This window comes from Kogia breviceps, chromosome 9 (assembly GCF_026419965.1).
Source record: "Kogia breviceps isolate mKogBre1 chromosome 9, mKogBre1 haplotype 1, whole genome shotgun sequence".
NCBI classification, from domain to species: Eukaryota; Metazoa; Chordata; class Mammalia; order Artiodactyla; family Physeteridae; genus Kogia; species Kogia breviceps.
Genome location: NC_081318.1, coordinates 41,577,491 through 41,604,032, shown reverse-complemented (window position 1 = coordinate 41,604,032; position 26,542 = coordinate 41,577,491). Strand labels below are relative to the sequence as shown.

The 26,542-nt window shown below is 39.1% G+C and overlaps 2 protein-coding genes across 9 annotated transcripts in view; one reads left to right on the top strand and one right to left on the bottom strand.

Moving 5' to 3' along the window:
- EEPD1 (endonuclease/exonuclease/phosphatase family domain containing 1) overlaps positions 1–6,203 on the top strand; it is a 146,252-nt gene extending 140,049 nt beyond the window's left edge. The window contains exon 8 of the mRNA XM_067042342.1: positions 2,179–6,203. Coding sequence (XP_066898443.1) covers positions 2,179–2,252 — 74 coding nt within the window. The 3' untranslated portion in view covers positions 2,253–6,203. The remainder of the gene's footprint in view (positions 1–2,178) is intronic.
- MATCAP2 (microtubule associated tyrosine carboxypeptidase 2) overlaps positions 1,117–26,542 on the bottom strand; it is an 86,994-nt gene continuing 61,568 nt past the window's right edge. For all 8 annotated transcript variants that reach the window (XM_059073669.2, XM_059073665.2, XM_059073667.2 and 5 more), the window contains 2 exons: positions 6,309–6,406; positions 1,117–3,984 (listed from right to left, as the gene is read on the bottom strand). In XM_059073669.2, the coding sequence (XP_058929652.1) occupies positions 6,323–6,406 (84 nt within the window). In that variant the 3' untranslated portion in view covers positions 1,117–3,984; positions 6,309–6,322. The remainder of the gene's footprint in view (positions 3,985–6,308; positions 6,407–26,542) is intronic.

Sequence of the window (26,542 nt, the reverse complement as noted above, 5' to 3'; positions counted from 1 at the left end):
GGTGATTGTCTAAGATAGTACTTTCTAGGGATTTCCACACTGCAGCCGAGCGGGCCTGGAGCTGGTTTGCAGGCCACTGCAGGGTTCAAGCCGGGACCTAGGTCTGTATGCCTATAAGCCAATGCATGGGCAGGAAAGATTCCTACCAAGTTGCTTGGTGATTCCTACCAAGTTGCTTGGTGTTGGATCCTTAAGCTCCCACCAGGTCATTTCTGTCTGTATATGGATACCAAATTGCTGGGGGTGGAGGACACAAATGAGGGAAAGCTTTTTCAGCCATGCTGATACCACTTCTGAAGCTGGTCGTCTTTTGTTAGGATAACTGGATAGTCGGGAAGAAATGAATGCTTAGTAACCTCCTCTTAGTGGTCAGATTTCTGCTCTTTGCTTTGTCCTCTTTCTTTAGGTACAATTCTTTTCAGTTCTGAAGGCTAGAAGTTCAAGATCAAGGTGTTGGAAAGCTTGATTCTTCCTGAGAACCCTAAGGGAAGGATCTGTTCTGGGCCTCTCTCCTTGGCTTGCAGATGGCTGCCCTCTTGCTTCCTCTTCATATGCTTTTCCCTCTGCATACTTGAAATTCCACATATCTTAAAGCTAGCTAACAAACACTGGTATTTCTCATCCTGGCAGTTTCAAGATATTAATTCCCTTAGCCACCGGAATCAGAGTGAACAAAAATGAATGAAATCATAGCCAGCTGACAAGGCTTTCACAAGTGCCATAAAGGTTTGAATTCAAAGACCAAGACACTTAAAGTGCTGACTCCCTTGGGCATCTGCTGAAGGGCTCAAGGGATCTCCTCAGGGCCTGTGATGACCCAAGCAACTGTATTCTTGGTCTACTCCTTCCCCTAGGCTAAAGTTGCTCAGGATCCAAACAAGTCTTGCAAAGAGTGGTAATAAAATAGTGTAAATACTCACTACTTTGCAAGTGATCTTTGTCTCTGTGCTTCAAACACATGAACAGGCCCGTTTACATTCTTTTGGTAACACTTTGGGTATGGTACTGGCAGTGCTGTAACCTGGGTCTGTGCTACTCTTCCTCACTGGATTGTGGAACATTTCTTGTCTTCATCAGAGGACCTCTGACACTCAGCATAGATTCTGCACCTCAATTGGTTCTGCATAAAAGTTTATTCAATAAACAAACAGAGTAGTAAATTAAGACAGAATTTTCCCTCTCTCCTTTTCCCTATGCCCCATGGGAGTATATGCTGAACTAATTAGTGGAAAGGTAGAGTGTGGCAAATATAATATTTCTCTATAAATAAGAATACTAGAAGACAAACATGATTGATGGTATTTCCAATAATTACAATAAAAAACCCAGAAATACCACAATAAAAATATAATTAGGTTTTAAAAGAACAGAAGTTTGCATGCATATATATCCAAATAGTTCATTTGAGAACCTCAGTGCTATTTATTTCTATTATAGCTAGACACAAAATGCTCAAAGATTGAAAATATAAAGAAATGAAGACTATGGATTTATGTTTGCAGACTATTTTACTTTGAAACTGTCTGGTGTGAAAACCTAACAGTTTATTAGAATTTGTATTTGATACAACTATATGTTAGAATTTCAGTGGAAAAAATTGATAAAATCCTAATGATCAATAGCCTATAGCAAATGACTCTTCTTATTAAAATGAATATGATCTTCAACTATTCTCCTAAGTACTGCTGCTATAATTTTCTATTTATAAAAACTTTCATTTTAGAGAACAAAACTGACCTTAATGCTATTTCAAGAAAGAGAATAAACACTAAATCTTCAATCTCAACTTTTAAAGATTAGAGCTCTTTATTTAAGTATTTCTGCTCATCTTAAACTACTTTTGGTTCATTGCTAACTTTTGAAATATCTTAATGTGATTTAAGGTCTTTTTTTAATCTAGATAGTGCTCATGTTTTTTGTCTTTATACCAAAGCAGTAAGGCAAGAAGGCTTTTCCTTTTTCAGATCATATAATATCTATCCATTTTAAAATTCAGGGACTATAACCACTACAAACAATCCTACCATTAGGAAATTAAGGCTGCTGTGATTTTCCTTTATATTTAAACCATAACATAAGATTAGCAGTGTTATTGCCTACAAATGCTGAATTTATAATCATTTCACCTTAAGTCACAGGACATAAATATTGCCATTTCTGTCTGTACTTCAATTCCAGCTAATAAGACACTATTTTCACAACTACCTTTGATAAGTCTGAAGATGAAATCAGAAAACACTACACAAAGCTGAAACGGGATGACTCTGCTACAAGGAAATAATGCTTGAGAGGACAAGAGCGGTCTTCTGGTGTCTGGTTAGTGTTGGCGCATTGTGCCCTCAGTGCAGGTCACACTCCAGCCAGCATGACACAGGTATGGGCACCTTCAGTACTCTAAAGGGCTTTGCCTGCTACTGCCAAAGGTGAAATGCATGGCTTTGTAAGAACTACCAGGTGCCAGTTAGCGTATATCATGTTTGCTGGAGGTTTGTTGAAGTATATCATTCTTTGAGGCAAGCCCTTCCAGATATGTGAAAGAGAAAAATCCCATAACCTTGTCTGCAAAAGAGTTTCTAAAATGTGAATGTGAACCAGGCTTTGCAGTATACATCTACCAGTGTTAGCACCATATTTAAGTCTGAATTGAGGTAAAGATAAATTCTCAGAAAGACTTTGGGTAGAAATTACAGTAGCAATTTTGAATGGGGTGTTTACAGCAGTATTCTTTCTGATTAAAATAAGTTTGAAAAACTACTCGATCCCAAGTATACCTATTGTACCTATCCAAGTATATACTGAAATTGATAAATTACAAAGCTAGATATAAGCTTTTAGCAGGAGAAATGTAGTAAAACAGAACTCACATTCTTGAAATTCAAAGTATGTCATTATTGGCTTGATGAAGTCAAAGATTTTGATAAAATACTGAGCCAATATCACAAAGCCAGTTTATCAAATGGCAATGCCCAGAAATTCTGTTTCTTAGAGTATACAGTCAAGCTTACTGTAGATGCTACCCAGTCAACATCCAGCTCCTATATGATTTATCCCCTGCTCATTGCTCCATTTAATAAAAAAGGTAAGTAGCTTCTCCCCCAACTATTTTGATTTATGTAGAAAAGCCTCTGAGACTTGGGAAGGAAAGACCCTAAAACTTGGTTAAAATTTTGAAGGTGTCCAGTATGTTTCAGCAGATGAAAACCGAGTTTAGTTAAGGAATAACTGGACAGAATACGGTAATCTTCTACTTTAGTTCCTATAAGCTGATAAGGTGAAACAATAACGTGTAAAATAAAGAACTATGAAAACTTTTCAAATTGCTTTTCCCCTCCCTTTAACATTACTTAACATATAAGTAAATAAGAAATCTTAAATTTCTTATTTTCTAGCTTTTGGGAGCATAACACAGACTAATTTTTCAAAGGAGAATAATTACCATTATTTATTAAATATTACCTTGGAGTTTGAACAACACAGGAATTCCATCTCTAGTAAGAGCTGGTCTTGGTGCTCAGGCAGAAGTTTATCACTCAGTTTGACCAAGATTCCTCAAAAACACCCATCAGCAGTATTTTCATCTGACTCTGTTGAGATTCAGATGAAAAGAAAAGAGGAGTAACTTTCCCCTGTAGCCTATAGAAACATTTTAGGGAAACAGTTTAAAGTCTGTTTTAACCTAAATATTCAGCTGAATACTGCAGACCATTCTTCAGAAAACTCATGTAAACAGTCATTCTTCTTTTATAAATCTGCTGGTGCTAACTGCACCTAATTGGTAATATACATGGAGGTATAGCTTAGCTATGTTTGCAAGAATGCTACTTAATATATAAGATCTTTCAGTTCCCTGTCAGTCAGTTCATTCACTTCCATGATCTTCTCTAAGTGTTCCATATATCGGACATGGTCCTGCAGGAAGTGAGGGACCCTCATGTTTTCAGTAACTGCCAATCCTTTTAAGCGATCCACATCTTCATAAGAGACCTAAAAAAAGGAAGATGGGTTACTTTTTAAATGTGACTACCAGTTACATTTTGAAGAGCAATTTCTTCCTTTGGTCTTAAGTGAAACTTTATGTAGACTGTTTTTGAAATTACTCTCTAATACCTGGAAAATAACAAAATTTACTGTGTTAAATAAGAATGTATTTATCTGCCCCTTCAAACCTTGACCATATTTTTAAAAATCAAAAGTCAGTATTTGATTTAACAATCTATCTTGGATCTATAGTTTGTCTAGAAATTAAACAACTAAACTTAATATATGTGTGTGAAAGACTGAACCTAAACAAATCTCCTGCCTAAATCTAAATATAAGAATTGGGACTTCTCTGATGGTCCAGTGGGTAAGCCTCCATGCTCACAATGCAGGAGGCCCAGGTTCGATCCCTGGTTGGGGAACTAGATCCTACATGCATGCTGAAACTAAGAAGCCCACATGCCACAATGAAGCTCCTGTGTGCTGCAACTAAGACCCAGTGCAGCCAAAATAAATAATAAATAAGAAAATAATTAGAATGTAAATACTGTATTATTAAGTTAGGAAAATCACAATTATACATTAAATTACTTTTTCTATTTAATTTGAGAAATAAAATAAAAATATCAAAATAAAAGCAAGAGAATTTAAGTATTTTTAAAAATTTCACATCTCTTTCATTCACTTGAGGAAGAAGCAAGTCTTTCATAAATATTATATTAAGCTTAGGGGTGAAACTTTAAGTTCTATAAATTATCTTTCAACTTTTAAATTCCAAAACATAGCTGGCTTTAAGTACTATTATCTTCTGATCAACACTCTTCCTGGTTCAGTAGGAAGGCTTTAAATAAATCATGTTCATATTAAGTTTTATTTATATTTCAGTTAAAATTGAGTATTTATATCACTAAGTGTAACAGGTTATAGGAAATAGGTTTGGTGTTGATATTGGCATGGTTTTGTAATTTATCTTAAACCACTCTGAGTTTATTATAAGGAGAGAATGAGTAAATATACTGATGTTGGGAAATAAGGTTCTCATTTTAAGAAAAGAGATACACATATGGAATGGGAAGGGAGATGTAAAAAGATCCTGTGATGTCTGATTTGAATTAGAATGCCTTTATGATTTAAAACAAATATATGATACGCTCATTGAAAAGGTCTAGAAGCATCAGCACTTGAGTAGTGATGTGCACACCTCGTGCTCAAGTCTTGTTTTCTAAATACCATTTCCCACTAAAAAGAATCAAGACTTGGAGAAGCATCTAATCTCAGATTTGGGTAGGAAAAGTGTAAGGTGAGCTCAGAATATTTTACTTTTCTTGAAAACATGTAGACATGTTTTTAAAAACACAGGAGCAGCCATTGGAAGAGCTGAATAAAACAGTGGAGGGAAATGTAACAGAATTCAAAGATCTCTACTTTGCTACCACCTGTGTAGTAACTGATTTGGGCAAAAATCATCAATTGATGTTAAAATCATTTCTGGAAAGGCTGTTAGACAATGGTACATTTGAAGGTATCATCCCACAAATTACTTATTAATGGAGGAAAGGTACCTTTATAGTGGAGAGATCTGGCAGTAACTAACCCAGGTGATTATACACAGTATCACCAATAATGGGACAAAATCTCTCTCTAATGTGATGCACTGAAAAATGCATGACTCACTTTAGTATTCTTGGCAAAAATGTTTAACCTAAAGCTAATTACAAGGAAACAATCTGTTGGTCCAGATTCTAGGAATTCCCAAGGAAATTTTCTAGGATTCTTAATGTCATAAAAAAAGACGAGGGTGAGGGGGACTGTTATAAATTAAGAGATTAAAGATGATAAGTGAATGCAAGGCATAAATCTTGACTGGATCCTGAGTCATGAAAAAGAGCTACAAAGGACATTCTGGAGATGATCTGGGGAATATAAAATAGACCTTTTTAAGATATTATATGGAATCAATGATAAATTTCTTTAGAAAACATATGGTCATGTCAGAATATCCTTATTCTTGGGAGATACATACTGAAGTATGAAGGGGAGTAGGGTTATACCTGCAGCTTACTTTAAAATACTTTAGGAAAATATGCATATAAAAACTAATAATATATTCCCAAACTTCCTATCCCTTCTTTATCTCTTATTGTCCACAAAGAAATATTGTAATTTGGTTCTGTGACAGAACTTCATTTCTTCCCTCCTGTTATCATATAAAGGAAAACTACTCCAACAACAAAAACAGTGTCAACTTGAGTCTTATTTAGTCATGAAATGAGCTGGAGGAAGTGTTGACCTGGTATGTTTGCGGACTCTGTGCCAGTGGTTTCACTCACCTTCCCCAGGGCCGTCAGAAGATGAAAGTCAATGGTCTCTCTATATCGGAGGATTTGCAGGATACCATCCAAATATACCTGGTCTTTACTGAAACACCCTGGAGGAACCAGAACAGTGTTTACCTTCTGATGTTTAAAAAAATTATTAAGTAACTAAATACTAGCCCATTCACTTTACTGTAGGAGTCAGTCCTGTACTTAAAAAATAAATAGGGCAAATTAGAAATTTAACTATAATCATAACAAAATGTAAGGTCTTGAGAAGTACCACGATAACTACAGCCTAGTAGCTTCCCTTTAAGAATTCCTTCTCCCTGGCTCCCCACTCCCCATAATTAAAATAGCATTTTTCCCTAAAGAAACACTAGAGCAGAAACTAACACAACATTGTAAAGCAATCATATTCCAATAAAGATGTTAAAAAAATACATGACTCTTAAAATTATCCCATCTTCACCTCTACCATTTAATCATAAACTTAACACATCTGGGTGGGGAGGGCTGGGAGAGGATAGGTGTAGAGTAGTTAACTTTCAAAAGGGGCCAATGTGGAGACATGGGATTTCAGAAATTCCTGGGGTTTTTATAAGAAATAATACCCTTTACCCCATTAAAGTTAACTGTAGGTGATTTTGATACTATTCCTCCCTACAAAAATAAGAATTAGAACTGGATTTTAAAGCATATGAAAAAATATGAAATAGACATGAAAATTAGGAATAGCTCATGAGATCTGTGCTTAGTTAAAAAATGGTATTCTGCTTACAAAGAAAACCTTTCTCCCATCATGACATAACTTGTGTAAATTTTTAAAAATTTTGCTCTAGAATTAAGTGGACTAGAATTCTACCAAATGGAGAGTCATATAATAAGAAATGATTGTTGAAGAGTTCCCAAGATAGTGGACTAAGAGGACCCTGAACTCACCTCCTCTCACGGGCATACCAAAATTACAACTATTTACAAAGCCAACTACGAATGAGAAAGACTGGAACCTACCAGAAAAGATTTCTATAACTAAAGATATAAAGAAGGAACCACAACTAGATGGGTAGGTGGGGAGAAACTGCAGTACAGTCAAGACCCATATCCTGAGGTGAGAGACCTACAAATGAGAAGATAATTTTAAGTATAGAGGTTCTCCAGAAGGAGCAAAAGGTAGGAGATCCACATCAAGCTCCCCAGCCCAGGGGTCCTGGGCTGGGAAGATGAGACCTTAGAATGTTTTTTTTTTTTTTTTTTTTTGCGGTACGCGGGCCTCTCACTGTTGTGGCCTCTCTCATTGCGGAGCACAGGCTCTGGACGTGCAGGCTCGGCAACCATGGCTCACGGGCCCAGCCGCTCTGCGGCATGTGGGATCTGCCCGGACTGGGGCACGAACCCGTGTCCCCTGCATCAGCAGGCGGATTCTCAACCACTGCGCCACCAGGGAAGCCCAGAATGTTTGGTTTTGAAGGTCAGAGGAACTTACTTTCGGGAGACCCAGAGGGCTGTGGAAAAGAAAGACCTCACTCTTAAAGGGTGCACACAAAATTTCACGTTCTCTGGGACACAGGGAAGCAGCAGTAATTTGAACAGAGCCTGGGTCAGACCTACTGGTGATCTTGAAGAGTCTCCCAGAGAGGCAGGAGGCAAATGGAGCTCACCTGGGGACACAGGCACTGGTGGCAACCATTTTTGGGAGTTAATTCTACCACACTGAAACTGGCGCTGCAAAGCAACATTTTGGAATACTCCCTCTAGCTTATTAGGCGTGGGACCCAGACCCAGCCCTGCCCCCACTCACCAGCCTATAGGCACAAGTACTGGATCACCTCAGATCAAGCAATTAGCTGAGTGGAAATATAAGCCCACCTACCAGCAGACAGACACCAGCTCCAGAACAACCACAGCATGCTATGCCAGGACCTGGCCCAGCCACCAGCAGTTGGTACCAGTCCTAGGACTTGCTGGTCCTCAGCGCCAACCACCAGGGGGACAATAAAAGCTCTGAGACAACTTGGGTTCCTTAGACATTACCCCAGGATCAGGCTGCACTTACCAGTGGGCCAACACAACCTTTGGGACACCCCAGGTCCCATAGCCAGCCCTGTCAGGAACCAGCCAACCCACCAATGGTCCAAAACCAGTTCTGAGAAGGTGGGTCCTGAAGCCCGAGGCCCCAGGACATGGCTCAGCTAGCCAATGGGCCTGCACTATCCCCATAACCCAGCTTTATCCACCAGTGGGCCTGACAGAGCCCCAGGATCTTCTGTATCCTGATGCTGCCCACCAGCAGGCAGACACCAGCCCCAGGATTCACCCAAGCCCTAGCTCTGTCTACTAGCAGGCCACCACAAGCTTTGGGACACCACGGACCCCATACCCAACTGTGTCAGGATCCCTCCACCTCCTGCTCAGCAATCTGACAACAGCTCTGAAATTCTTAGGCCCTGTTGTCAGACTCTGGGACCCAGCTCTGCCTTCCACTAGTCCGACACTAACCCCAGAACCTGGCTTCACCCACCAGTGGTAGGGCAACAGGCCTGGAGTCTTAGGACCCTGATTCTGTCCACCAGTGAGCCACCACTAGGCCTGGGGACCCTGGGGTTTTGTAATCTGCTACCTTGTGACCAGGTCCCACTAACCAGCAGCCAGCAGCATCTGCACAAGGCAGGTGCCTTGCAACCAACTGGGCTAGGGGCCAACCAAGCCTACCGGACCACCCACACAGCTCAGCAAAACAGAAGGACCAATGCAGCCCCCTCTTAGGGGGAAACTATAGAGCATATAGCATGGGTGATGAGAGGGGAGTGCACAGTGGGATGCATAAGACATTTCCTACGGGAGACTACTTCTTCAAGGTACAGAAACATAACTAACCTACCACATGCATAAAAATAGAAATAGCAACTTAGATAAAATGAGGCCACAAAGAAACATGTTCCAGATGAGGAAACAAGATAAAACCGCAGAAGAACTAAGTGAAGTGGAGAGAGGCAATCTACCTGAAAAGTGCAGAGTAATGACTGTAAAGGTGATGAAAGAACTTGGGAAAAGAATGGACACACAGAGCATGAAGTTAGAAGATTTTAATAAAGAGTTAGAAAATATAAATAACAACCAAACATATGTAGAATATGATAACTGAAATAAAAAATACACTAGAAGGGATTAACATTAGAAAGAAATGAAATTAGGACAGTTTAAGAGCCCTGTAGGACAATATCAAGCACACTAATATTCACACTGTAGGAGAGAGAGAGAGAGATAAAATAGACTTTAAAATAAAAAATGTTACAAGGGACAAGGAAAAACACTACATAATGATCAAGGGACCAATCCAGAAAGAAGATATAACAATTATAAATATATATGCACCCAACACAGGAGCACCTCAATACATAAAGCAACTACTAACAGCTATAAAAGAGGAAATTGACAGTAACACAATAATAGTGGGGGACTTTAACACCTCATTTACAACAATGGACAGAGCATCCAAAATGAAAATAAAGAAACAGAAGCTTTAAATGACACAATAGACTAGATAGAGTTAATTGACATTTATAGGACATTCCATCCAAAACCAGCAGATCACACTTTCTTCTCAAGTGCGCACAGAACATTCTCTAGGATAGATCACATCTTGGGTCACAAATCAAGCCTCAGTACATTTAAGAAAATTGAAATCATATCAAGCATCTTTTCTGACCACATGCTATGAGATTAGAAAAGAATTACAGGGAAAAAAAACGTAAAAAACACAAAAACACGGAAGCTAAACAATGCGTTACTAAATAACCAAGAGATCACTGAAGAAATCAAAGAAAATACATAGAGACAAATGAAAATGAAAACACGACGATCCAAAACCTATCGGGTGCAGCAAAAGCAGTCCTAAGAAGGAAGTTTATAGCAATACAAGCCTACCACAAGAAACAAGAAAAATCTCAAATAAACAATCTAACGTAACACCTAAAGAAACTAGAGAAGGAAGAACAAACAAAACCCAAAGTTAGCAGAAGGAAAAAAAAAATCATAAAGATCAGAGCAGAAATAAATGAAATAGAAACAAACAATAGCAAAGATAAATAAAACTAAAAGGTGGTTCTTTGAGAAAATAAACCAAAGCCAGACTAATTGATAAACCATTAGCCAGACTCATCAAGAAAAAGAAGGAGAGAGGGGTTTCCCTGGTGGCGCAGTGGTTGAACGTCCGCCTGCCAATGCAGGGGACGTGGGTTCGTACCCCGGTCCAGGAGGATCCCATATGCTGTGGAGCGGCTAGGTCTGTGAGCCATGGCCGCTGAGCCTGCACGTCCAGAGCCTGTGCTCTGCAACAGGAGAGGCCACAACAGTGAGAGGCCCATGTACCGCAAAAAAAAAGAAAAAAAGAAAGAAAAAAAAAGGAGAGGACTCAAATCAATAAAATTAGAAACGAAAAAGGAGAAGTTACAACAAACACCGCAGAAATACAAATCATCCTAAAAGACTACTACAAGCAACTGTATGCCAGTAAAATGGACAACTGAGAAGAAATGGACAAAGTTTTAGAAAGGTATAACCTTCTAAGACTGAACCAGGAAGTAGAAAATATGAACAGACCAATCACAAGTAATGAAATTGAAACTGTGATTAAAAATCTTCCAACAAACAAAAGTCCAGGATCAGATGGCTTCACAGATGAATTCTATCAAACATTTAGAGAAGAGCTAACACCCATCCTTCTCAAGCTCTTCCAAAAAACTAGAGAGGAAGGAACACTTCCAAACTCATTCTATGAGGCCACCATCACCCTGATACCAAAACCACACAAAGATACTACAAAAAAAAGAAAATTACAGACCAATATCACTGATGAATATAGATTCAAAAATCCTCAACAAAATACTGCCAAACAGAATCCAACAACACATTAAAAGGATCATACACCATGATCAAGTGGGATTTATCCCAGGGATGCAAGGATTCTTCAGTATACGCAAATCAATCAATATGATACACCATATTAACAAATTGAAGAAGAAAAACCATATGATCATCTCAATAGATGCAGAAAAAGCTTTTGACAAAATTCAACACCCATTTATGATATAAACTCTCCAGAAAGTGGGCACAGAGGGAATCTATCTCAACATAATAAAGGCCATATACGACCAACCCACAGCCAACATCATTCTCAATGGTGAAAAACTGAAAGCATTTCCTCTAAGATCAGGAACAAGACAAGGATGTCTACTCTCACCACGATTATTCAATATAGTTTTAGAAGTCCTAGCCATGGCAATCAGCTAAGAAAAAGAAATAAAAGGAAACCAAATTGGAAAAGAAGAAGTAAAACTGTCACTGTTTGCAGATGACATGATACTACACATAGAGAATCCTAAAGATGCCACCAGAAAACTACTAGAGCTAATCAATGAATTTAGTAAAGTTGCAGGATACAAAATTAATGCACAGAAGTCTCTTGCATTCCTATACACTAATGATTCAAAATCTGAAAGAGGAATTAAGGAAACACCCATTTACCATTGCAGCAAAAAGAATAAAATACCTATGAATAAACCTACCTAGGGAGACAAAAGACCTGTATGCAGAAAACTATAAGACACTGATGAAAGAAATTAAAGATGATACAAACACATGGAGAGATATACCGTGTTCTTGGATTGGAAGAATCAACATTGTGAAAATGCCTATACTACCCAAAGCAATCTACAGATTCAATGTAATCCCTATCAAATTACCAATGGCATTTTTAACGGAACTAGAACAAAAAAAATCTTAAAATTTGTATGGAGACACAAAAGACCCCAAACAGCCAAAGCAGTCTTGAGGGAAAAACACGGAGCTGGAGGAATCAGACTCCCTGACTTCAGACTATACTACAAAGCTACAGTAATCAAGACAGTATGCTATTGGCACAAAAACAGAAATATAGATCAATGGAACAAGACAGAAAGCCCAGAGATAACCCATGGACCTATGGCCAACTAATCTATGTCAAAGGAAGCAAGGATATACAATGGAGAAAAGACAGTCTCTTCAATAAGTGGTGCTGGGAAAACTGGACAGCTACATGTAAAATAACGAAGTTAGAACACTCCCTAACACCACACACAAAAATACTCATAATGGATTAGACCTAAATGTAAGACTGGACACTATAAAACTCTTATAGGAAAACACAGGAAGAACACTCTGACATAAATCACAGCAAATCATTTTTGATCCATCTCCTGGAGTAATGGAAATAAAAACAAAAATTAAAAAATGGAACCTAATGAAACTTCAAAGCAGTTGCACAGCAAAGGAAACCATAAACAAAACAAAAAGGCAACCCTCACAATGGGAGAAAATATTTGCAAATGAAGCAACTGACAAAGGATTAATCTCCAAAATTTACAAGCAGCTCATGCAGCTCAATATTAAAAAAACAAACAACACAAACCAAAAATGGGGAGAAGACCTAAATAGACATTTCTCCAAAGAAGACATACAGATGGCCAAGAAGCACATGAAAACTGTTCAACATCACTAATTATTAGAGAAATGCAAATCAAAACTACAATGAGGTGTCATCACCTCACACCAGTTAGAATGGGCGTCGTCAGAAAATCTACAGGGGCTTCCCTGGTGTTGCAGTGGTTGAGAATCCGCCTGCCAATGCAGGGGACATGGGTTCGTGCCCCGGTCCGAAGGATCCCACATGCCACGGAGTGGCTGGGCCCGTGAGCCATGGCCACTGAGCCTGCGCGTCCAGAGCCTGTGCTCCGCAACAGGAGAGGCCACAGCAGTGAGAGGCCCATGTACCACAAAAAAAAAAAAAAGAAAAAAAAAGAAAATCTACAAAAAACAAATGGTGGAGAGGGTGTGGAGAAAAGGGAACCCTCTAGCACTGTTGCTGGGAATGTAAATTGATATAGCCACTATAGACAACAGTATGGAGGTTCCTTTAAAAACTAAACACAGGGGCTTCCCTGGTGGCTCAGTGGTTGAGAGTCCGCCTGCCAATGCAGGGGACACAGGATCGTGCCCCGGTCCGGGAAGATCCCACATGCCGCGGAGTGGCTAGGCCCGTGAGCCATGGTCGCTGAGCCTGCACATCCGGAGCCTGTGGTCCGCAACGGGAGAGGCCACAGCAGTGAGAGGCCCCCGTACCGCAAAAAAACCACAAAAAAAACAAAAAAACTAAACACAGAATTACCATATGATCTAGCAATCCCACTACTGGGCATATACCCAGAGAAAACCATAATTCAAAAAGACACACGCACCCCAATGTTCATTGCAGCACTTTTTACAATAGCCAGGTCATGGAAGCAACCTAAATGCCCATCGACAGACGAATGGATAAAGAAGATGTGGTACATATATATAATGGAATAGTACTCGGCCATAAAAAGGAACAAAATTGGGTCATTTGTTGAGAGGTGCATGGATCTAGAGACTGTCATACAGAGTGAAGTCACAAACAGAAAAGCAAATATCGTATATTAAGCCATATATGTGGAAACTAGAAAAATGGTACAGATGAACCGGTTTGCACGGCAGAAATTGAGACACAGATGTAGAGAACAAACGTATGGACACCAAGGGGGGAAAGCAACAGGGGTGGTGGTGGTGGTGGTGGTGGTGGTGGTGTGATGAATTGGGAGATTGGGATTGACATGTATACACTGATGTGTATAAAATTGATGACTAATAAGAACCTGCTGTGTAAAAAAATAAAATAAAATTCAAAAAAAAAATGACAACAATCCTACAAGACCAAATAAATGAAAAGGAAATAGGCAACCTACCTGAAAAAGAATTCAGAGTAATGATAGTAAAGATTATCCAAAATCTTGGAAACAGAATGGAGGCACAAACTAAGAAAACAGAAGAAATGTTTCACAAAGACCTAGAAGAACTAAAGAACAAAGAAACAGTGATGAACAACACAATAAATGAAAAGAAAAATACATGGGAATGAATCAATAGTAGAATAACAGGCAGAAGAGCGAGTAAGTGAGCTGGAACATAGAATGGTAGAAGTAACTGTTGAGGAGCAGAATAAAGAAAAAAGAATGAAAAGAACTGACGAGTCTCAGAGACCTCCAGGACAATAATGCACCAACATTTGGGTTATAGGGGTCCATGAAAAAGAAGAGAAAAAGGGTCTGAGAAAACATTTGAAGAGATTATAGTTGAACACTTCCCTAACATGGAAAAGGAAATAGCCATCCAATTCCAGGAAGCGCAGAGAGTCCCATACAGGATAAACCCTAGGAAAAACACACCAAGACACATATTAATCAAACTAACAAAAATTAAATTCAAAGAAAAAATAATAAAAGGAGCAAGGGAAAAGCAACAAATAACATACAAGGGAACCCCATAAAGTCATCAGCTGATTTCTCAGCAGAAACTGTGTAGGTGATAAGGAAGTGGCATGATATATTTAAAGTGAAAAAAGGGAAGAACCTACAACCAAGAATACTCTACCCAGCAAGGCTCTCATTCAGATTCCACAGAGAAATCAAAAGCTTTATAGATGGGATTTCCCCGGTGGTGCAGTGATTAAGAATCTGCCTGCTAAAGCAGGGACACTGGTTCGATACCTGGTCTAAGAAGATCCCACATGCCGTGGAGCAACTAAGCCCACACGCCACAAATACTGAAGCCCGCGTGCCCTAGAGCCCATGTGCTGCAACTGCTGAGCCCACATGCCTCAACTACTGAAGCTCGTGTGCTCTAGGGCCCGCATGCTGCAACTACTGAGCCTGTGTGCTGCAACTACTGAAGCCCAGGCGCTTAGATCCCATGTTCCACAAGAGAAGGCACTGCAATGAGAAGCCAATGCACCACAATGAAAAGTAGCCCCAGCTGGCCGCAACTAGAGGAAACCTACGTGCAGCAATGAAGACCCAATGTTGCCAAAAAAAAAAAAAAAAGCTTTACAAACAACCAAAAGCTAAGAGAATAATTCAGCATCACCAGACCAGCTTTGCAGCAAATGCTAAAGGAACTTATTTAGGCAGAAAAGACAAGACCAAAACTAGAAACAAACAAAAAAACCCCTAAAAGCTCAGCAGGAAAGGAAAGCATAGAGTAAAGGTAGGAAATCATCCACACACAAACATGATATCAAAACAAGCAATTGTGAGAAGAGGAGAGTACAAATGCAGGATACTGGAAATGCATTTGAAATTAAAAGACCAGCAACTTAAAACAATATTTTTGTATAGAGACTGCTACATCAACAACTCTTGGTAACTGCAAACTAAAAATTGACAATAGATACACACAAAAGAAAAAGGAATCCAAAAACACAACATTAAAGTTAGTCATCAAATAACAAAAGAAGAGAACAGAAGAAAAAAGACTTATAAAAACAAACCCAAAACAATTAAGAAAATGGTAACATGAACATACATATCAATAACTACCTTAAACATAAATGGATTAAATGCTCCAACCAAAACACATAGACTGGCTGAATAGATAGAAAAACAAGACCCATATATATGCCGTCTACAAGAGACCCACTTCAGACCTACAGAAACATACAAACTGAAAGTGAGGGAGCGGAAAAAGAGGGAGCAGAAAAAGATACTCCATGCAAATGGAAATGAAAAGAAAGCTGGAGTATCAACACTAGTATCAGACAAATAAGACTAAAATAAAGACTGTTTCAAGACACAAAGAACAGTACATAATGATCAAGGAATCTATCCAAGAAGATAAAACAACTGTAAATACATATGCACCCAACATAGGAGCACCTCAATATATAAGGCAAATACTATCAGCCATAAAAAGAGAAATCGACAGTAAAATAATACTAGTGGGGGACTTTAACACCCACTTTCATCAATGGACAGATCATCCAGACAGAAAAGCCACAAGAAAACAAAGGCCTTAAATGACAATTCGACCAGATGGACATAATTGATATGTATAAAGCATTCCATTTAAAAACACCAGAATACATGTTCTTCTCAAGTGCACATGCAACATTTTCCAGGATAGATCACATGCTGGGCTGCAAAGCAAGCCTCAGTAAACTGAAATAAACTGAAGTCATATCAAGCATCTTTTCCAACCACAATACTATAAGATTCGAAATCAGCTACAAGAAAAACACTGTAAAAACCACAAACATGTGGAGGATAAACAGTATACTATTAAATGACCAATGGATCACTGAAGAAGTCAAAGAGGAAGTCAGAAAATGTCCTAGAGACAAAAGAAAACAAAAACACAGCAATCTAAAACCTATGGGATGCAGCAAAAGCTGTTTTTTTTTTTTGTTGTTGTTTTTTTTGTGATACGCGGGCCTCTCACTGTTGTGGCCTCTCCCATTGCGGAGCACAGGCTCCGGACGCGCAGGCTCAGCGGCCATGGCTCACGGGCCCAGCCGCTCCGCGGCATGTGGGATCTTCCCAGACCGGGGCACGAACCCGTGTCCCCTGCATCGGCAGGCGGACTCTCAACCACTGCACCACCAGGGAAGCCCCAAAAGCTGTTTTAAGAAGAAAGTTTATAGCAATACAATCTTACCTCAGGAAACAAGGAAGATCTCAAAGAGCATACTCTAACACCTAAACAACTATAGAAAGACGAACAAACAAGACCCAAAGTTAGTAGCAGAAATCATAAAGATCACAGCAGACATAAAAGAATTATAGATAAAGAAAACAACAGAAAAGGTCAAAGAAACTAAAAGTTGGTTCTTTGAAAAGATAAAGGAAATTGATAAAACTTTATCCAAACTCATGAACAAAAAAGGGGAGAGAGCTCAAATCAATAAAATTAGAAATGAAAAAGAAGTTAAAACAGACACCACAGAAATACAAAGGATCATAAGAGACTACTACAAGCAACTACATGCCAATAAAATGGACAACCTGCAAGAAATGGACAAATTCTGAGAAAGGTACAATCTCCCAAGACTGAACCAGGAAGAAATACAAAATATGAACAGACCAATCACAAGTACTGAAATTGAAACTGTGATTAAAAAACTCCCAACAAACAAAAATCCAGGGCAAGATGGCTTCACAGGTCAATTCTATCAAACATTTAGAGAAGAGTTAACACCTAGCCTCAAACTATTCCAAAAACAAACTGCAAAGGAAAGAACACTCCCAAACTCATTCTATGAGGCCACCATCACCCGGATACCAAAACCATACAAAGATACCACAAAAAAAGAAAATTACAGGCCAATATCAGTGATGAACACAGATGCAAAAAACTCAATGAAATACTAGGAAACTGAATCCAACATACATTAAAATAATCATACAGAACTTCCCTGGTGGCACAGTGGTTGAAATCCGCCTGCCAATGCAGGGGACACAGGTTTAAGTCCTGGTCTGGGAAGATCCCACATGCCTTGAAGCAACTAAGCCCATGTGCCACAACTACTGAGCCTGTGTGCCACAACTACTGAAGCCCACGCACCTAGAGCCCGTGCACCGCAACGAAGAGTAGACCCCGCGTGCTGCAACTAGAGAAAGCCTGAGCACAGCAACAAAGACCCAACAACGAAGACCCAGTGCAGCCAAAAATAAATAAATAAATTTATTTTTTAAAAAAAGAATCATACATGATCAACTGGGATTTCTCAGGGATGCAAGGATTTTTCAATATCTGCAAATCAATCAGTGCATTACACCACATCAACAAACTGAAGAATAAAAACGACATGATCATCTCAAAAGATACAGAAAAAGCTTTTGACAAAATTCAACACCTATTTATGATAAAAACTCTCCAGAGAGTGGGCATAAAGGGAACCTACCTCAACATAATAAAGGCCATATATGACAAGCCCATTGCCAACATCATTCTCAGTGGTAAAAACTGAAAGCATTTCCTCTAAGATCAGGAACAAGACAAGGATGTCCACTCTCACCACTTTTAAACAACACAGTTTTGCAAGTCCTAGCAACGGCAATCAGAGAAGAAAAAAAATAACAGAAATCCAAATTGGAAAGGAAGAAATAAACTGTCACTGTTTGCAGAAGAAATGATACTATACAAAGAAAATCCTAAAGATGCTTCCAGAAAACTGCTGAAGTTCAGTGAACTAGGTTAGATTGCAGGATTAAACAATTAATAAACACAAATCCTTTGCATTTCTAATCACTAACAAGGAAAGATCTCAAAAAGAAATTAAGGAAACAATCCTATTTACCATTGCATCAAAAAAAAATCCCCTAGAAATAAACCTATCTAAGGAGACAAAACACCAGTACTCTAAAAACTATTAGACACTGATCAAAGAAATCAAAGATGACACAAACAAATGGAAGGATATAGCATGCTCTTGCACTGGAAGAATCAATATTGTCAAAATGACTATACTACCCAAGGCAATCTACACATTCAATGTAATCCCTATCAAATTATGAATAACAAGTTTCACAGAACTAGAACAAAAAATTTTTTTAATCTATATGAAAACACAAACCACCACCAATAGCCAAAGTAATCTTAAGGGGGGAAAAAATGGAACTGGAGGAATCAGTCGCTCTGATTTTAGACTATACTACAAAGTTACAATCATCAAAACACTATGGTACAGGTACAAAAACAAAAATATATATCAATGGAAAAGGACAGAAGCCCAGAAATAAACACACAAACCTGTGGTCGATTGATCTACAATAAAAAAGGTAAAACTATACAATGGAGAAACGACAGTCTCTTCAATAAATGGTGTTGAGAAAACTGGACAGCTATAGAAAAAGAATGAAATTAGAACATTCTTTTACACCATACACAAAAATAAACTCAATAAATTATAGAACTAAAGGTAAGACCTGATGTTATAAAACTCTTAGAAGAAAATACAGGAAGAACACTCTGAAATAAATCGCAGCAATATCTTTTTCAATCTGTTTCCCAGAGCACCATATGATTCAGGAATCCCACTCTTGGACATATATCTGGCAAAAACCCTGGTTTGAAAGGATACAGGCACCCCAGTGTTCACTGCAGCACTGTTTACAGTAACCAAGACATGGAAGCAACCTACATGTCCATCGACAGAAGAGTAGATAAAGAAGATGTGGTACCTATGTCCAATGGAATATTACTCAGCCATTAAAAAGGATGAAATAATGCCATTAGCAGCAACATGAATGGACCTGGAAATTATCGTAGTAAGTGAAGTAAGTCAGACACAGGAAAAACAAATATCATCTGATATTGCTTACATGCAAACTCTAAAAAAAATCATAAAAATGAACATATTTACAATACAGAAACAGACTCACGGACTTAGAAAGCACACTTAGGTTAACAAAGAGCAAAGATGGAGGTCAGGGATAAATTGGGAGTTTGGGATTGAAATATACACACTATTCTACTGAAAACAGATAACCAAGAAGGACCTACTGCATAGCATAGGGAACTCTGCTTAATATTCTCTAATAACCTAAATGTGAAAAGAACTTGAGAAACAGTAGATACATGTATATGTACAACTGAATCACTTTGCTGTACAACTGAAACTAAGACAACATTGTTAATCAACTATACTCCAATTTAAAATAAAAATAAAAAAACAAATGGGACCTAATGAAACTCAAAAGCTTTTGTGCAGCAAAGGAAACCACAAACAAAAGGAAAGACAACCCACACAATGAAAGGAGATTGGCAAATGATTTGACTGACAAGTGATTAATCTCCAAAATTTATAAACAGTTCATGCAGCACAGTATCAAAAAAAAACCCCACAAATAACCCAATCAAAAAATGGGAGGAAGACCTAAACAGACATTTCACTAAAGAAGACATACAGATGGCCAACAAACACATGAAAAGATGCTCATCACTAATTATCAGAGAAATGCAAACCAAAACTACAATGAGGTATTACGTCACACTAGTCAGAATGGTCATCATCAAAAAAATCTATAATCAGTAAATACTGGAGAGGGTGTGGAGAAAAGGGAACCTTCCTACACTGTTGGTGGGAATGTAAATTGGTACAGCCAGTGGGGAGAACAGTATGGAACTTCCTTAAAAAACTAAAAACAGAGCTACCATATGACCCAGCAATCCCACTCCTAGGCATGTATCTGGAGAAAACCATAATCTGAAAGGATGCATGCACCCTGATGTTCATTGCAGCACTATTTACAATAGCCAGGACATGGAAACAACCTCAATGTCCATCAACACAGGAATGGATAAAGAAGATGTGGTACATATACACAATGGAATAGTACTCAGCCATATAAAGGAACAAAACAGTGCCATTTGCTGAGACATGGATGGACCCAGAGATTGTCATACAGAGTGAAGTAAGTGAGAAAGAAAAACAAATATCGTATAATATCGCTTACATGTGGAATCTAGAAAAATGGTACATATGAACTTATTTGCAAAGCAAAAATAGTGTCACAGATGTAGAGAACTTACGGTTACCAAGGGGGAAAGGGGGTGGGTGGGACGAATTGGGAGATTGGGATTGACATATATACACTACTATGTATAAAACAGATAACTAATGAGAACCTACTGTATAGCACAGGGAACTGTACTCAATGATCTGTGTGACCTAAATGGAAAGGAAATCTAAAAAAGAGTGGATATATGTATACATATAACTGATTCACTTTGTTGTCAGCAGAAACTAACACAACATTGTAAAGCAACTATACTCCAATTAAAAAAAGAAACCAACTAAATAGACATTTCAGCAAAGAAGACATACAGATGGCAAAGAGGCACATGGAGAGAGTCTCAACATCACTAACTAGAGAAATGCAAATCAAAACTACAGTGAGATATCACTCACACCAGACAGAATGGCCATCATCAAAAAGTCTACCAATAATGAATGCTGGAGCAGGTGTAGAGAAAAGGGAACCCTCCTACTTGTTGGTGGGAATGTAAATTGGTATAGCCGCTATGAAGAACAGTATGGAGATTCCTCAAAAAACTAAAAAGAGAGCTACCATATGATACAGCAATCCCACCGTTGGGCATATATCTGGCGAAAACCATGGTTTGAAAGGATACAGGCACCCCAGCGTTCACTGCAGCACTGTTTACAATAACCAAGACATGGAAGGAACCTAAGTATCCATCAACAGAGAAGTGGATAAAGAAGATGTGGTACGTATGTCCAATGGAATATTACTTAGCCATTAAAAAGAATGAAATAATGCCACTGGCAGCAACATGAATGGACCTAGAGATTATCATGTGCTAAGTGAAGCAAGTCAGACAGAGAAAGACAAATATCATCTGATATCACTTATATGTAGAATTTTTTTTTAATGATACAAATGAACATATTTACACAACAGAAACAGACTCACAGACTTAGAATACACACTTAGGGTTACCAAAAGGGAAAGGTGGAGGGCAGGGATAAATTGGTAGTTTGGGATTGACATATACATACTACAATAATGAAAACAGATAACCAACAAGGACCTACTGTATAACACAGGGATTTCTGCTCAATATTCTCCACGTAAATAGGAAAAGATATTGAGAAACAATACATACAGGTATAGGTATAACTGAATTGGTTTGCTGTACACCTGAAACTAACACAACACTGTTAATCAACTATACTCCAGTTTAAAATAAAAATTAAAAATGGGGGAGACCTTCAAGATGGCAGAAGAGTAAGACATGGACATCACCTTCCTCCCCACAAATACATCAAAAATACATCTACACGTGTAACACCTCCTGTAGAACACCTACTGAATGCTGGTAGAAGACCTCAGACTTCCCAAAAGGCAGGAAAACCCCCATGTACATGGGTAGGGCAAAAGAAAAAAGAAAAAACAGAGACAAAAGAATAGGGATGGGACCTGCACCTCTGGGAGGGAGCTGTGAAGGAGGAAAGGTTTCCACAAACTAGGAAGCGCCCTCACTGGCAGGGAAGTTGGGGTAGAGCTTCGGAGCCACAGAGAAGACTGAAGTAACAGGGGTGCAGGGGGCAAAGCAGAGATATCCCCACACAGAGGATCAGTGCTGACTACCACTCACTAGCCTGAGAGGCTTCTCTGCTCACCTGCTGGGGCGGGTGGGGGTTGGGAGCTGAGGCTCGGGCTTTGGAGGTCAGACCCCAGGGAGAAGACTGGGGTTGGCTGTGTGAAGACAGCCTGAAGGGGGCTAGTGCACCACAGCTAGCCAGGAGAGAAAAGGGAAAGCCAGGGAAAAAGTCTGGAACTGCCTAAGAGGCAAGAGACCATTGTCTCGGGGTGTGTTAGAAGAGGGGCTTCCTGCTCTGTGTGCCCTCAGACGACAGAGCACTGCTAAGTGAGCTCCAGAGATGGGAGTGAGCTGCAGCTATCATCATGGATGCCAGAGGCGGGCATGGAGCGCTACTGCTACTGCTGCTGCTGCTGCCACTAAGAATCCTATGTGCAAGTGTAGGTCACTACCCACACCCTCCCAAGAGCCTGTGCAGAATGCCACTGCCAGGGTCCCGTGATCCAGGGCCAACTTCCCCAGGAGAACACATGGCACACCTCAGGTTGCTGCAACGTCATGCCAGCCTCTACCACCACAGACATGCCCTGCATTCCAACTGTGACTACTGTACCCCTCCCTCTCCCTGACCTGAGTGAGCAAAAGAGCTCTAATAAACCGCTGCTTTAACCGGCTCCTGTCTGGGCAGGGGACAGATGCCTGAGGGCAGCCTACAGGCAGAGGCAAGGCCAAAACGAAACTGAACCTCACCTCGGAGCTGTGCAAACAAAGAAGAGAAAGGGAACTTTCTCCTGAGGTGCAGCCTCAGCAGCAGCAGACTCAATCACCCCAGTCAGATCAGTAAATCCTGGAATATCTGAATAGACAATGACTATTCACAAAATTGAGGTGGTGGACTTTGGCGGCAACTGTGGACCTGGGGTTTGCTTTCTGCATTTGATCTGTTTTTGGGTTTATGTTTATGTTAGCTTACTTTTTAGTGACTGCTTTTATTTGTGTGTTTGTTTATTGGTTTGGTTGCTCTCTTCCTTTTTCTTTCTTTCTTCTTTTGTGAGTGTGTGTGTGTGTATGTGTGATTTTGTCTGTTTAGTTTTGCTTTTACCATTTGTCTTGGAGTTGTCCTTTTTTTTTTTTCTTCCTTTTCTTCTGAGCTGCACAGCTGGCAGTGTTGGTGCTCTGACTGGGCATCAGGCCTGAGCCCCTGAGGTGAGAGAGCCGAGTCCAGGAGGTTGGACCACCAGAGACCTTCGAACACCATGTAATATTAATCAGCGAGAGCTCTCCCAGAGATCTCCATCTCAACACTAAGACCCAGCTCCACTCAATGGCCAGCAAGCTCCAGTGCTGGATGCCCCATGCCAAACAACTAGCAAGACAGGAACACAACCCCACCCATTAGCAGAGAGGCTGCCTTACGTCATACTAAGTTCACAGACACCCCAAAACACACCACCGGATGTGGCCCTGTCCACCAGAGGGTCAAGATCCGCCCCATCTTCTAGAACATAGGCACCAGGCCCTCCCACCAGGAAGCCTACATAAGCCACTGAACCAACCTCACCCACTGGGGGCAGTCACCAGAAATAAGAGGAACTATGAACCTGCAGCCTGTGAAAAGGAGACTCCAAACACAGTAAGTTAAACAAAATGAGAAGACAGAGAAATATGCAGCAGATGAAGGAGCAAGCTAAAAACCTACCAGATCAAACAAATGAAGAGGAAATAGGCAGTCTACCTGAAAAAGAATTCAGAGAAATGATAGTAAAGATGATCCAAAAATCTCGGAAATAGAATGGAGAAAATACAAGAAATGTTTAACAAGGACTTAGAAGAACTAAAGAGCAAACAAAAGATGAACAACACAATAAATGAAATTAAAAATACTCTAGAAGGAATCAACAGAATAACTGAGGCAGAAGAATGGATAAGTGACCTGGAAGATAGAATAGTGGAAAAAACTGCTGCAGAGCAGAAAAAAGAAAAAAGAATGAAAAGAATTGTGGACGGTCTCAAGAGACCTCTGGGACAACATTAAATGTTCCAACGTTCAAATTACAGGGATCCCAGAGAAGCAGAGAAAAATAAAGGGTCAGAGAAAATATTTGAAGAGATTACAGTTGAAAACTTCCCTAACATGGGAAAGGAAATAGTCAATCAAGTCCAGGAAGTGCAGAGTCCCATACAGGATAAATCCAATGAGTAACACACCAAGACACATATTAATCAAACCAAAAATTAAACACAAAGAAAAAATATTAAAAGCAGCAAGGGAAAAGCTACAAATAACATACAAGGGAATCCCCATAAGGTTAACAGTGGATCTTTCAGCAGAAACTCTGCAAGCCAGAAGGGAGTGGCAGGACATATTTAAAATGATGAAAGGGAAAAACCTACAACCAAGATTACTCTACCCAGCAAGGATGTCATTCAGATTCGATGGAGAAATTAAAACCTTTACAGACAAGCAAAACTTAAGAGAATTCAGCACCACCAAGCCAGCTTTACAACAAATACTAAAGGTACTTCTCTAGGCAGGAAACAGAAGAGAAGGAAAATAGCTATAAAAACAACTGAATGACTAAGAAAATGGTAATAGGAACATACATATTGATAATTGCCTTAAATGTAAACAGATTAAATGCTCCAAATAAAAGACGCACACTGGCTTAATGGATACAAAAACAAGACCCGTGTATATATGCTATCTACAAGATACCCACTTCAGACCTAGGGTCACATACAGACTGAAAGTAAGGGCATGGAAAAAGATATTCCATGCAAATGGAAATCAAAAGAAAGGTGGAGTAGCAATTTTCATATCAGAAAATATTGACTTTAAAGTAAAGACAATTACAAGGCAAAGAAGGACACTACATAATGATCAAGGGATCAATATAAGAAGATGATACAGCAATTGTAAATATTTATGCACCCAACATAGGAGCACCTCAATACATAAGGCAAATGCTAACAGCCATAAAAGAGGAAATCTACAGTAACACAATCATAGTAAGGGACTTTAACCCCCACTTTCACCAATGGAGAGATCATCCAAAATGCAAATAAATAAGGAAACACAAGCTTTAAATGATACATTAAACAAGATAGAAACTCTCCAAAAAGTGGGCATAGAGGGAAACTACCTCAACATAATAAAGGCCATCTATGACAAACCCACAGCCAACATCATTCTCAATGGTGAAAAACTGAAAGCATTTCCTGTAAGATCAGGAACAAGAGAAGGGTGCCCACTCTCACCACTATTACTCAACATAGTTTTAGAAGTTTTAGCCACAGCAATAATAAAAAGAAATAAAAGGAATCCAAATTGGAAAAGAAGAAATAAAACTGTCACTGTTTGCAGATGACATGATACTATACATAGAGAATCCTAAAGATACCAACAGAAAACTACTAGAGCTAATCAATGAATTTGGTAAAGTAAAGGACACAAAATTAATACATAGAAATCTCTTGCATTCCTATACACTAATGATGAAAAGTCTGAAAGAGAAATTAAGGAAACACTGCCATTTAGCACTGCAACAAAAAGAATAGAATACCTAGGAATAAACCTACCAAAGGAGACAAAAGACTTGTATGCAGAAAACTATAAAACCCTAATGAAAGAAATCAAAGATGATACAAACAGATGAAGTGATATACCATGTTCTTGGATCGGGATACTCAACACTGTGAAAATGGCTATACTACCCAAAGCAATCTACAGATTCAATTAAATCCCTATCAAACTACCAATGGCATTTTTCACAGAACTAGAACAAAAAATTTTACAATTGGTATGGACACACACCAAGACTCGAATAGCCAAAGCAATCTTGAGAAAGAAAAATGGAGCTGGAGGAATCAGGCTCCCTGACTTCAGACTATACTACAAAGCTACAGTAATCAACACAGTATGGTACTGGCACAAAAACAGAAATATAGATCAATGAAACAAGATAGAAAGCCCAGAGATAAACCCATATACATATGGTTACCTTATTTTTGATAAAGGAGGCAAGAATATACAATGGAGAAAATACAGCCTCTTCAATAAGTGGTGCTGGGAAAACTAGACAGGTACATGTAAAAGAATGAAATTAGAACACTCCCTAACACCATACACAAAAATAAACTCAAAATGTATTACAGACCTAAATGTAAGACCGGATACTATAAAACTCTTAGAGGAAAGCATAGGAAGAATACTCTTTGACATAAATCACAGCAAGATCTTTTTTGATCCATCTCCTGGAGTAATGGAAATAAAAACAAAAATAAACAAATGGAAC